General features: G+C 37.3%; 1 protein-coding gene across 3 annotated transcripts in view; it reads right to left on the bottom strand.

Moving 5' to 3' along the window:
• Positions 1-14,064, bottom strand: part of LOC139933756 (plexin-A4-like) — a 30,884-nt gene that overhangs the window by 6,418 nt on the left and 10,402 nt on the right. For all 3 annotated transcript variants that reach the window (XM_071927951.1, XM_071927950.1, XM_071927952.1), the window contains exons 9-33: positions 13,758-13,875; positions 13,408-13,542; positions 12,824-12,919; positions 12,607-12,715; positions 11,780-11,961; positions 11,343-11,500; positions 10,747-10,864; positions 10,306-10,442; positions 9,968-10,132; positions 9,568-9,703; positions 9,206-9,451; positions 8,253-8,429; positions 7,532-7,739; positions 6,964-7,106; positions 6,058-6,188; positions 5,622-5,687; positions 4,843-4,917; positions 4,502-4,568; positions 3,868-4,014; positions 3,474-3,627; positions 2,897-2,997; positions 1,822-1,921; positions 1,232-1,287; positions 790-903; positions 135-248 (exon numbers count right to left, since the gene is read on the bottom strand). In XM_071927951.1, the coding sequence (XP_071784052.1) occupies positions 135-248; positions 790-903; positions 1,232-1,287; positions 1,822-1,921; positions 2,897-2,997; positions 3,474-3,627; positions 3,868-4,014; positions 4,502-4,568; positions 4,843-4,917; positions 5,622-5,687; positions 6,058-6,188; positions 6,964-7,106; positions 7,532-7,739; positions 8,253-8,429; positions 9,206-9,451; positions 9,568-9,703; positions 9,968-10,132; positions 10,306-10,442; positions 10,747-10,864; positions 11,343-11,500; positions 11,780-11,961; positions 12,607-12,715; positions 12,824-12,919; positions 13,408-13,542; positions 13,758-13,875 (3,253 nt within the window). The remainder of the gene's footprint in view (positions 1-134; positions 249-789; positions 904-1,231; positions 1,288-1,821; positions 1,922-2,896; positions 2,998-3,473; positions 3,628-3,867; positions 4,015-4,501; positions 4,569-4,842; positions 4,918-5,621; positions 5,688-6,057; positions 6,189-6,963; positions 7,107-7,531; positions 7,740-8,252; positions 8,430-9,205; positions 9,452-9,567; positions 9,704-9,967; positions 10,133-10,305; positions 10,443-10,746; positions 10,865-11,342; positions 11,501-11,779; positions 11,962-12,606; positions 12,716-12,823; positions 12,920-13,407; positions 13,543-13,757; positions 13,876-14,064) is intronic.

Below are 14,064 nucleotides of genomic sequence, written 5' to 3'. Positions count from 1 at the left end.
TGAAATTTAACTTCAAAGCTTGCTGGCAATTGTTGTAAATATTAGTTAGACTTAATCTCATGTTGGTATATTTGGAGGATGAGATTTAGTTTCTTTGTTGGATTGTTGACATACAATTGGTAAATGTTTCTTACATTTGTTGTTAACTCTAGTTGGGGTTCATTATGAGAGATCTTCTGCTGGATGCTACCTTTTGTTGGGATGCAGTAACCACCTTCCTCAGTGAATGTGGACTCAGCTTCCACAGCCTAGGAGACAATTGTTACCATGGTTACTAATCGTTACTTTCAAAGAGAGAGAGAGAGAGAGAGAGAGAGAGAGAGAGAGACAGAGAGAGAGAGAGAGAGAGGTGGTGAATCTTATTGCTCAATCGTTATCCTATGGCAAGAGTACTGATGAAAGTAAACTGTGTTTTTATTATGTGATTTTGGTGTAAGTTTGGAGGTTGGCAGCATTTTCCTGCAGTCAATTATCTCTGGATCTCAATAAGTTTGTGTGCACTTCCAAAGTGCCATAAAAGGAATATCTTCTTTTTTTTTGGGGGGGGGGAGAAACATATTGGAACCCAAGAAATATCCTGAACAGTCACATTGATGTTAGCAAATGGAGGCAATTAAAGTACTTGTGAAATATTTATCTAATTGCTACCAAGTCCAGACAGAGCACCAGTGCAATGATCTGAAATTTAATTTCAAAGCTTGCTGGCTAAATCTCATGTTGGTATAATTGGAGGATGAGATTTAGTTTCTTTGTTGGATTGTTGACATAAAATTGGTAAATGTTTCTTACTTTTGATGTTAACTCTGGTTGAGGTTTGTCAGGAGGGATCTTATGCTGGATGCTACCTTTTGTTGGGATGCAGTAACCACCTTCCTCGGTGAATATGGAATCCACTTCCATAGCCTAAAAGACAATTGTTACCATGGTTATTTATCGCTATTTTCAACAACAAAAAGAGCGGAGAATCTTATTGATCAATCGTTATCCTATGGCAAGAGTACTGATGAAAGTAAACTGTTGTATGAAAGTGTGATTTTGGAGTAAATAAATAGTAAATTTAAGGGTTCAACCGAGTGTAAATCTCTTTTGTTAGAGTGTTGGCTCTGAAAAGAACCGACTCTTCTCAGAGCCAACACTCTAACAAAAGAGATTTACACTCGGTTGAACCCTTAAATTTACTATTTATTTATAGTTTTTTCCTAGTCATATTGATGTAACTTTAGAGTTTTACCATATGTTGATCTTGATGTCCTCCATAGCGGTTTTCAACTTGGATGGTAAAATACTCTGTAGAGGATGAAACAAAACAAGGAAACATCACCGTCTTAGAATACTTTGAGTTATGGATAAACAATTGGGTCTCAAAATTCATAAATGCAATTACCTATCATTCTGAAAGTTTGTATATACGCAGCGCGTTGAGTACCTAACCTTGTTTGTTTGGTAGATACTTGTGCTATATAACACTTTGATATTATTTATGACAGTTTTGATACACTTACAAAAAACTTTGTTTCTTTATTGTAAAATTACCAACAATGATTTAAAAAACAAAGTTTAGAACTCAGCTCAACTACATTGATCTAGTAAAGAAATTCAATTGTCAAATTTGTTGTCAACAAGTTTTGGTTTGTTGTTTAAATTGGGGGGGGGGGTTAATAGGAATGTTTGAAATAAAAAAAGGTACTTGACCTTAAGTTTGTGCTAATTGAAGTATACTTTTTGAGACTTGATTTCTCTCCAAAATATACCAGCCAAACTTTGAGTTTTTTATTAGCTTCTTAGACTTTTATTTGTTACTTCTTTTAAAAGATTGTTTACCATGTGTAATTTTTTCCTGATCTTGATGCACTGGTCCGCAGCAACTTTCAGCTTGTCCTGTGCCTTCATCCACTAGGGTAACTGGTGCTCTGTCAGGTACCTATTATAGGCAATACCAGGGAACCAGTGAAAACTCTTACCTAATTGTATCATCTTTAAAAAACTTTGTTTTCATCACCTGCAATATCATTGCAACCTCTGCAATCCTTTTGCAGTCATTGTATTCTGATGTACAAATACAGTGTGAAAGCATGCTCAGTTGTCTTTACTACTTTTACACACACAAAACAATGTACACACACACGCACACCCAAAACGAAGGTGTTGTAATAGAAATCATAATAATAACCAGTTTTTATATAGCACTTTTCACACCCAAGGGCTTCTCAAAGTAAGCATTTCAAACATTATTACCCCTGGTCACTGGGTCTTATATCATTTCTTAAACAATTTCAGCTCCCTGGGGAGTGTACAGCATGTGTGACTATGCGCTACTCGTCTAAACCAATCACAAGAACCATCTCTGCCCTCACAGGTAGCCATTTACCCAAGAAATTATACAAGTGTCTTGCTCAGGGACACAAGTGTCACGACCTAGAATCGAACCCACACTCTGCTGAACAGAAGCACCAGAGCTTGATTTCAGTGCTCTTATCCAAACAGCACTGTGACAGGACTTCTTATAGTCTTGGTGCAAGACGTTTCTCGTTCCCTTTTCACGCACACTGCGGCCAATTCACCGACAGCGCGCGCACCGACTCACCTGACTTAGTCCACTCACCGCAATTCCGGGGCGGTGAGTGGACTATAAGTCAGGTGAGTCGGTGCGCGCGCTGTCGGTGAATTGGCCGCGGTGTGCGTGAAAAGGGAACGAGAAACGTCTTGCACCAAGACTAGACTTCGAACTTTGCTTTGACAGTTTTGAAATACAGGATATGGGAAAACATAGTTGTGAATTTGCACTTGGTCAATGGCTGCTTTTTGCATTTTAATAATGTTATAAGTGTCTTAAACTTCAGATAAATATTTTGAAACCATGTTATTTTTTGATAAAGTTTGCCTGTGTTTTACTCACTTGGAAATCTTTCAGGGTCTTGAGTGGACTTGGCTTGTTAGTGAGAGGTCTGATGCTCTTGTCTGTCAAGATCAGACGCTCGTTCTTTCTTTGATGCCAAACTGTCACCAATAAAGCCATAATGATGTTAAAGATAACCTTCTTATTTTGAGAAATATTTGTTTGTTTTAAAGGAAGGGAAACTGTGCCTTAGTCAGACTATATTGGTGTTCAATAAGGGGAATTGTGACCCCCCCCCCCCCACCCATGTGTGCTTGGAATCTCGGGAATTCTTTAGAAAATTTTAGGGGTTACTTCTTTGCTCACTTAGGATAATATTGTGTTTAAGTATGCAAGATTTTGTGAGTAATCAGCGATCAGGTTTTATAACTGATTATTTTCTGCTGGAGTGTCGAACCAGAAAGCCCTCTGGTAAAAAATTAAGGTTGTGTGTGAAACATTAAATGGAGTCAACTAAAATTTGAGAATAAATATCCCTTTTTGAAAATTGTTTGGGACACAGAATCCCCAAATTGATGAATGTCAAACAGAGGGAGACAGTGTCTTTTCTTTACAGAGCAATTTAAGAGTAACTTACCAAGACTGACTTGGTTGGCATTGGGTCTGCTGGAGTAGGGTTTGTTGAGATGGAGGGCATCTAAGATCTTCTCCTTGACTTGGGAGATGGTGTCTACGTCTAGCACCTTGACTTCCTTGATGACATTTCCCTCTCTGTTGAGAACTACCAGTGTCTAAAACCCACAAAAACAAATAATTGTATGATTCATTTGTCGGATTTTAGTCGGGTTCTTACTGATGTTAGTGGCAGAAAAAGGTGGTTTTAAAGTAAAGTGTGTGTGAGTTTGTTTCGTTCATGCATTAAAGCTATGTACATGGGATCATAGTGCTCTCAAAATGTTTGAATATGCGCAAGAATTGCACCGTCTTTAGTAGGTCTCAGAGAATCAGATTATTGGATATCTTATACTTACCAAGATGTTGAAGTTTACAGTTTCTTGCAGTAAATTCTCAAAGTTAAGAGAAAACTCTGCCTGGCCAGTGACGGCATCAATAGGACCTTGTTCAGTGCGGTATTTGATGGCACGGTACAACACAAACAGAGGGTAGGCGGTGTGATTCTATATCAAACATAATAACAAAGGAACCATGGTTAGTTCAAATGTTCAAACATCGAAATACAAAGTGGTGCAAAGGGGAAACCCCGAACAGGCATGCAGGCCCTCTAGCATGCACTACACATACAAAAACAAATAGACAAAAACAACAGAAAAGGAAAGAGATAACAATAGTAGAAATCATGCAATAGACTGTGAGACTCTGGAATTCACTTCCAGAACACTGCAGACAAATGCACAACATCACTCTCTTCCAGCAAAAACTTAAAACACACTTGTTCATGCTTGCTTTCTATTATCTTGGCAACACTGCAACTAACTTTAACTTCTTCCAGACCGGCACCATTGATTATTTTCAGTAAAGTGCGCCTTATAAATGCTGTAGTTTATAATTGTTATACATGCGCTACTATCATTTGTAATTTAATAATTCCAATTATTCTTAATTATCACAATACTATTCGGACAATGTTTTCAAATGTTGACCTACCTTCAGTTGGTCATACAGACATAGGGAGACCCAGTTTGAAAGAAGCTTCTCAAAAACACTGTCTGTCCTGGATAATAAATATGAATATGTACATTTGTTTCAATTCAGACACTTAAGGTTTGCACGAGCAAAATACTATTGTTATTATTTTTTTTAGTTGTAGGGGGTTTCGCAATGAACAGGTGGTTTAAAGCCCTTTCAGGCCGAGTATATTTTTGGTAAATGCCAAAGATCAGTATCTTCATCCCAAATAGGTCAGGCCGCATTAGAATCCTGGTCAATTCTCCCCTTAGAGAAGTTTAGAGTGTAATGAAACAATTAGGTAATATACATGTACTTACTTGCTGAAAAGTAGGAGTTTCTGATTGGTGGCTTGAGCATCTTTAATCTTCTGTGACATCAACGTTAACAAGACGCTAAAAATAACAAGAATGTTCAGTAGGCTATAACTAAACAATTTAAAAAGATATTAAAAATACAAGAATCTTGAAACCCATATGAGGAGGATACCACTGGCTTTCCTTTTAAGTCGGTCTTGAAACTTCGCATGGTGGAAATATTAAGAGATAATTGCGGTGACACTATGCCAATAATTCTCGCTATAGACTATGAACCAGTGGTAAACAACTCAACATTTCCACAAAGGTACTCTGATTGTCTTTAAGAGGACGCTGGACTATGTTGCTGTGTGCTGCCGAAGAGGTTTAGCTTGAAGCCTTCTTGCAAGCTGAACCTCTTGAGCAGATTTTAAGCATCACTCAGCAATAGAGTCCAGTTTTCTCCTGATAAGGACAGTCGAAGAATACTTGTTGAAACGTCTCACTGTTAACCAGTGGTTCTTCAGAGAACCAACACAGCTCATTAAGAAAATCATTTGTGTCTCTGCAAGCCTCACTTGATGGCTTTTCTTTCAGTACAAAATAAAAAAATCAAGAAAATTCTGTTTTAAATACTTGTGACCTTTTATCCCAGTCTTGAGTTTTCTTGCTATATGTCTTTAGTTTGCCATTGTCTGTTCCATCTGATATGTATTCCAAATTACCTTCTCCAAGTTTGCTCTTTGTAGTCTGAAGCAACTTAAAATATAGGCAATCGTCATAGTCCCTAGAGTTTGACTTACTCTGTTAGGATATCCAGGGTGTCATTCAGTACCATGGTAACAGTCAGTAAAGATGCTATCGATTGTCTAGAAATATGGAATTGTGCAAAAACAAAACCAATTGTAGTAATGTTGTACATTGGTAAATGAGCCACCAGTGTGTCCAACCTGGTTGTTCCTATCAGGATGTAAACAAAAATGTTGTATATACATTCTACTTTTTCACAAAACAATGGACGTATATATAATATAACATCACTGATCTTAATCCTAGCATAAATTTCAAAAAATATGTACAGAATTTTTTAATTGACAAAAATAAACCTTGAGAAAGTAATTACATGTACTATGCTATGAATATCCAGCAAGAGAAAGAAATTTTAAATATAAAGTGTTAAACAACCTCATTCTTTGGGGAGGGGGAATCAGACAGAAAATCTTGTCTCAAACTTCTCACCTTTCTTTGACTGAAATCTTTGAGCGGCTCCTTGTATCTAGGGTCTGGATGAAAATTAATAAGAAGTTCTTGTTGCCTAGCAACTCAGAGAACATCATCATAGCTTCTTCAACCATAGCATATTCAGCGTACTATGCACAGAATGTAAAATAAATGATTTTTTGGTGAGGTTGGTTTGCTGTTTTAATTTTGCTGTAACTGAACTGTTTCTTTGGAAGGGGTTATATAGTAAATACTTTGGATTTGGTGTTGAGTCCCTTTTGTTGTGTCCTTGCATTCAATTTCACAAAACACTACCTCTAGGTGTGAATTGAATAGTATCATTACACTGTCCTGAGTAATTTTAAAATAAGATTCTCAGACACAAAGCTTTTTTGTGAAATTGGCCCTTGGTGTTTGGTGTCACAACTTTTAATGATTTTCGAAACAGGAATTCAAAGAACTTACTTACTGAGTAGAATTACTGGTCAGGATAAAGATTTGCAGCAAAAGTTAAATTAAGCATGTGATGGTTTGTTGACAACTGTGGTTCTTGAGAAAGAGTTTATAAATAAGTCACGTGGTCTGGCAACCTGACTTCAGATTCACTTTTATTAAGGACTCTAGAAACAGGGCCCATTTTTATAGAGCTACTTTAGCACAAAAATAGGCTGAGCAAAACTAAATTATGCTTACCAGAACAAGGTTACCAGCCAAAATCGCATACAATTTGTGCCTGGTTTCCTGCTCATCAACGCATAAGCAGGGATTTTGTTAGCAGTGTGCTTAAGCAGCTCTGTGAAATTGGGCCCTGCTAGAAACCAAACCCTTGGGAGTCTAGACTTGAGATATACTCAAAATTCCACTGGACTTAATGACAACTCTGATTCAGAGGATCTTGCAGTCTCTTGTGTTGATCACTGTTACCTCTTCATCTGTTGTGGTTGGTTGAACCTCTAGTCCAATGAACAGCATGTTAGTAGCGTAGTCACGGTGACTCACAAATGGCATCCCACTCTCTTCAACGTCACTCGTCAATCGGAGAATGTCAAATTTTCTCTGGGAGAGTCCTGTTTTTCAAATTGATATTAAAGTATGATCTTGTTCAATGTGGATGTGATAAACTGTGATTATCTTAGGTCAATCTTTATCAAAAGCTTCATTTGCCCTGTGAGGCACAGCCGCTTTGGAACTGTAACTTACTTGGAACAAAAAACTGCTCAGTATAGAAACAGGTAGCCAGCCAACATTTCATAAACTTTACATTACGGCAACTGGTGCCCCAATCTTTGTTTTTATTGCTCATTTTGCTTAGCAGGGAAAACTGCTTAACGGCTTTTGGGCTGATGTTTGTCACTGATTTACAACTTGTTTATGCTTTTTAGCAGAGAAACCTAGCTGAGAACAAATTTTCTGCATAATATCAGCTTCAACTGAAGAATTGTCCCCTGGTCATATAATCAATAAAGTAAATTCTGTGACCTCTAATTCTGACCTTTCTTAACATCTTCAAGAAGGTCTTTCTTTAAGACCAGAAGATCAGCATCTCGCCTGGCTCTCTTCAGCCGTATCGTCAGGTATATCACCGTGCAGACTAAGATAATGAAAATCAATGCCCCGATAACCGCTAGAACAGCAATAGTTGCATTGGCTGAAGGATATGATATGTAACCAATGCGGAACTCAAGGTTGCTGTGTACCACCTGAAAAGAAGAAAATTTGAGTACTTTAAGAATCATACAAAATAAGTACCACTGAGAATTGGGTCATCTCACCCCTTTTTCTTACTTCATAAAGCCATTTTATGAGGAGGTTGTTTCTTAAGTGAGTTCCAAGGAAATTTTGTCTTACAAGACCGCAGGAAGCGCTCTGTCATGGTTCTTCCATTCTACAAAGTGAACTTAAAACTATGATTTGTGTTATGACTTGCCCAGACTTAAGAAAGCCCTGTCTATGTGTCTTAATGCAAGAACTAATTGTCAGATGGTTGTTTCTTATTTGGTAGATCACAACTGAGATTTATTTTAAGACTTACCCAGACTACAAGAAGCCCTCTTTATTTTTTTTGACCCTTGAAGTTCTAGGCAGATGGTTGTTTCATGAATAAATAGCAATAAAGAGGTTTCTTCTGGAGCGCTCTCTCTTTGTCTTGGCTCATGAATTCTAGTTCAGATGGTTGTTTCTTTATGGCAACAGAGGTTTCTCTTAAGACTTACCCAGACCACAGGAAGACCTCTCTCTTTGTCTTGGCCGGTGAAGTCCCCAGCAGGTGGTTGCTCCTTGGGTAAAATACAACCAAGGGCTGTTTCTTCAATGAAGGTTACGTCACTTCTCACTGGTCCAACATAAATGATGATTTCTGATTCAGTGATTGCATTGTTGATAAGCTTACCCTTCAAATAAAGAGTATATCAATAAATGAAGATAGAACACTATTTTTTCAAGACAACAATAAAAATGGCAAGGGATTCATTTACATGACAAAAAAAAGAAAACCAAAGAAATCCTTGCACTGATAATTGAAATGGCTGGGGGAACCGGTCTTCGTTGGAAAAAACACACAACTCTTTTGGCTGTAAACTTAAATCATAAACACATTGTACAAATTTGGAAGAAAAACAAACAAATATGAAACCCTTAACAATATGACAGCAACGCAGTTTAAAGTTATTTTGTAGATCTTAAACCACTAGGTATAAGGAAACTATACTTTCCAGTTTTAGAATCAGTGAGCATTACTTTACCTTGATTTTCAACAAATTTTCCATCTTGTCATATAAATTGTACCAACACCCCCTTGCCTGCCGCTGAGTTTGCCCGCCCCCATATGTCGCCGCGTTTAGACGCATGCACTTAAGTGTCTTGCACCGTGATGTCACAGAGTATAATGACTATTTTACCGATGGGGCAGGGCTTCCAAGCTCCTTTTGGTTTTGTACTCCTCCCCATTCGGGGTGATTTTTTCGATAACGACGTGCAGAAGTAAGAAACGTCCCTGTCAAGTCCCATTTTCGGGACAACCACAATAGCTACATTTTAACAGCGGATATACTTAGGGACCTCTTGCACGAGAACGGGACTTGAATCAAGTCTACACAGAAACAGAGAGTCGGTACAGACTCAGACATTGACACCCGAATCGTACAGCTTTAAATTGATAAAACCTCACCATTATCGTCATCAACTCTCCCTTCTTCTCAAACAAGCCGTTTTCAAATTCGTCATACTCTGGATCAGGAAAGAACTCCAAGTCAACGTCGTTGTCTTCTGACCACGTTAAGAGGTCACTCACACCGTCCATAATGAAGCCAAATGTCACGTTAAGTTGAGATAAAGAGCTGCTTATGGCTGATGTTATATTCGGCGTCTTGCAACGCATAAACTCTGAGCCTTCCACAGCACAACTCTTGAAAAACTAAATTTGTAAAACAATTATTTGTTAAAAGTCCTGTTGTGATTAACATTTAATCTTTGAAATTGTCATGATGTAAGATGGGAAAATGTTATAGTATAATTTTTATGTTGACTCACCTCCACAAACTCAATATCGTTGGGTCCCTCACTGCGGACAGATCTCTTAGTGATTTGAGAAGCAATTGTAACAACAAGTGAAGCCATCTGGGCAGTGTCTAGATGAGTCCCTCTGACAACCATCTCCCGACCACCACTGAGTATTGACAATAAAATCAAAGAGTAAAAAAACGCAGGATAAAAGTAGCTAAGCTAGTCTGATCAGGAAATAATGCGGTTATTTTTACATTTAAATTTTTAAGCGCTTTCAATGAGATTTCCAATTTGTTGACCCATTTAGCTTCAACTTACTTGTGAAACTGCAGCCTTATAAGACACAAATTGAAGATTGTGGTCAATTGAGAAATTTCAACAGAAAAATATAGTGTCATTAACAACTATTGTTTGTAGATGTACTCACGAATATATACTGGTGGTTGGACTGACTTCAGTAATGACAGGGTTGTCGCTGAAAGTGTACACCTCGCTTGTTTTATCTGCTCCATCAAAAGACATCTTGAGAACTTCTGTCTGCCCAACAGACCCCTCAGAGCTTGTGCACACTGCTTCAGTTTCTGTCACTGGGCTGTGAAGTAAATCAAAGATATACAACCAATGACACATCACTATAAAAGACTTTTCTTAACCAACTGACTAATGGTGTGATTCTGATCAGACCTCAATTTAAAAGACTAATCAAAACAAATCTCTGATTAACAGGCTCTACCTCAATGACTTAATTGTTATGTCTTTACTTGCCTTGTTATAATGCAAGCTTTATCACCAATGAATGCCTGAATATTCCGTCCTGTATTTAGAGCCATTCCATTGATTGTTATAAGAGTCCCACCAGCTGCTGGTCCAAAACGAGGACTGAAACTTGTAATAGATGGAACCTGGCAGGAAAATCAGAATCAGAAAAACAAATAAAGTAGACACTAAACATCAAGCAGATCATGTGTCCTTCTAGTTGTCAGCAATCAATTGTTATCTTGATCTCGTTGGAAAAGAAACAATTATTTTTTGTATCTTGTCTTCAAATAATCTTGAGCGATTGATTGAAATGCAATCTGGACTAGAAAATAGAAAATAGATCCCATGTGGAATGGACTTTTATTTCAAAATTTAATGTTGATTTATTTTCAACAGTTCCAAGTTTTACAGACACTCAGACCCCATCAGAGTTGTAATCAAACTTACCCTATATTGAAAGTTGACATTTCCTTTGCTTTCCTGTAGTGTTGTCCCATCACCTCCCCTGACTGTCAGAGATATCTGCACAACACTTTCAACTCTTGACTGAGTTAGGCAACTTACACTGTGGAATAAGGTAAGATTATATTTCTTTTTTACATAACTGAAGAATCTTTATAACATCTTGTTAGAAATATCTTTTGTTTGTTATACCATAATTATTTTGTTTACAATGCTGGTGCAGCTCGAGCCGAACAAAAAGGACAATGTGAGGTTTCAAATCCCGCTAATCCACAATAATAAATATATGAACTTTTTAAGAACAAAGTGATCACATTGGTAAAATAAAATGGCTAAGCTGTGGCTGTGAAGACACCCCTCTCTAAAAAACAAACAAACAAACAAACAAACAAACAAACACACAAACAAACAAACAAACAAACAAACAACAAACAAACAAACATCTACACCCCTATAAACCAATAAACAAACAAACAGATTACACAAACTCAGCTGTTCAACAGTGTGATCAAACACTTACCTCCAACTGAGTACAAAGTAAGCCTCTAGTCCATCTAAGATGGTTTTGTAAAACTTCTTACCTGTGGCCTATTTCATAATAGGCTTCCAGTCCATCCAGATGGCATTCTTGATCCGCTCCAATCATCACATTCAGTACAGTATGGAACCCTCTGCCAATATCTGTACCCATTACAGATACTATGGTGTTACCTTCTATTGGTCCACTCAATGGATACACCTAAACAATCAAAACAAAATTAAGTCAACAAGTCACTTGCAGTTACAGAAACATGTTTCGGGTATGGGTCACATTCCTCCACATTCATTGCAGGTGTTTCCTTCTTTAACTAATACACTAACAATCTCACAGTGTCGTTAACAAAATAGTACAGACCCTCACCTAGTTGTCAATAATCAATGTACTTGGTATCTACTTGCTTCTTGGATGATAGGGTCATGTCAGTTGACATCGCCAGTTACTCCATATTTGTAATCAGAAACTTATAAATCTACTCACCCCTTGGAGGATTGGATCAGGGCAGCTGGCGTTATTATTGTGGGTAACCCACTCTCCTTCCGCTGTTGTACAAGACTCTCTTAGTTCACACATAGCATTACACCAAACACACTCCAGCTCTGGCCTGGCAGTAACACACCGACTACAATCTGGCTTCAATGCTCCACACTTGTAAAGTGTTGCTGTAGCAAAAAATACAAGTTTAAAATCTTTCTTTGCATGTCTTATTTATAAATCATAAAAAGAAAGATGCTTTAGAAAGGTTACCTTTGTCTCCGATTAGAATGCTGGAGGGAACAGGTTGGGTTGGTAGGCATCTGATGATCAAAATCAACTTATCTTACGATTGTTAGGTTTTTTATATTGTAATGCTAGATGGCTCAATTTTTTTTGTACTAAACAAAACCATTACAGTCCAGAGAGAACTCAGTCAGCACAAACCCCTTATGGGATCCTAGCTACTGTATGGTAGGGTCTTTGTTTGTTTGTTTGTTTGAATGATCTTCCCATCAAGGCAAACTCCCACAAGGGATATAAACACCAAGCTGGCAACAGCCAATTTCTCTCTCACAAACATTGGTTTAACGTCTATGATTATGAATTACACAAATCAAGAAATTGTGATTCATTAACTAGACGACAATAATTATTCTAGTCATTGTGAAATCAGCGGTTAGCTGGGGGGTTCGAACCCACAACCTTGTGATTGCAAGTCCTGCAGTCTAACCACTTGACCACGGCTTACTTAGGGTAAAATTCTATAAGTTAGACTCTTTTGTGTATGGAAGTGCCTGTATCCCCACCCCACATCCTTGACTCAAACTCACCATTATTGCTGAATAAGTCATCTAGAATGTGAGGGTTATTACTGGTGTCTGTCCATTCAATAGTCAGTTTCACAATCAGCTCTGCTTGATCAGTGGAAGTGTAGGTATACTGTGGAGTTAAAATGGGTTGATATCAAACAAAGTTCAACTCAAATCTTGGCTTTCTTTTTAAATACAAAGTTGGTTAACAACTTCAAGAAAATGAATAGATACTTACAGCTTTCATGTCACACATGATGGTATCATCATTACGTTGTGCAGTTGTACTCTGACGTATTCCCTCTATATCAAAGCTACATTCAAAGCTAGTAATCTAAGAGATGAATAGAAAAATGTTAGTTATTAGAAGGCGTTTAAACAATCTCAGTTTAACAAGGTTTGTGCTGTTTGTTTTGATCTTCAAAGGAGTCAAACCAATTCTGTTTGAACAGGCAGCCTAATATACTTTCTGCAGCATAATTTGTGTTTAATGGCAGACCATTTTGTAATTTTCAGAAAGAGAGACAGTGTGACAGGTAGTTTGGTATTTTGTTCTGGGGAATTTTAAAAGAATCAATAAAAACAACATAATTAAGGAAACTATTGATAAAACACTCTTCAAATGTTCTTTTTTCATGTGGTCTTTTTTTTCTGCAATTCTTTTTTTCCCATAACCTTTTTTTTGTCTCAGACCAGCATTTGTACTGTTTCTTACCCTAAAATTGCTGCTACTTTCGAAGTGCTAAAATCACTTTTTGCCTTTATTTAATTTAACTCATTTTGCCTTTGAACGCTGGTTGACCAATAAAGATATTAACTAACCTTGGTCTGATCAGGTAGGTTTGTAGTCATGACTTGTAAACTTCTTTCAATTCCATTGGGAAGAAGGACTTCAGTATTCTGAGCCAGCAGCTGAGGGCAGGAACCCGGACCCTTGGGTGAAGACAAAGCTGGATTCTAAAGAAAAAATATCAAATCATTGAATAACATACATTTTTTCATTGATCTTCAAATGTTTCAGAACAACTCAATAACACCTCATATATGTTATTGAAAACATATTTCATGTATGGTTTCATGTCTTTATTTACAACACCTTGATCTTCAGTTTGTTTAACTGTTAGATATCAGTATTTGGAAAAGACTACATTTGTGATAGAGTTTGATCTTACGTTTTGTCCTGTAATGATGATTTCATTGTCTCCTGAGCAAGTAGAACTAACATGAGTGCATCTATTCTCAAAGACACACCAATCACAGGCCCATCGACTACCAACGCAAGATACACAACTATAGCAAACACAAATACAAAACAACAAAATAATTTAAGCTGATGATTGGGTTTATGGATTAGAGAGGTATGGACAAAGTATCAACAATTTGAACCACATCAAAGAATTTGGAACTCAGTAATTTGGAACTCAATAAACTTTATCATTACCAAAGTCAATGAAGACATTTTGCGTACCATAAATGGAG

Source organism: Asterias amurensis, chromosome 2 (assembly GCF_032118995.1).
Source record: "Asterias amurensis chromosome 2, ASM3211899v1".
Classification (NCBI taxonomy): domain Eukaryota; kingdom Metazoa; phylum Echinodermata; class Asteroidea; order Forcipulatida; family Asteriidae; genus Asterias; species Asterias amurensis.
The sequence above is the reverse complement of the archived record's forward strand: the minus strand, read 5'-3'. Positions and strand labels throughout refer to the sequence as shown.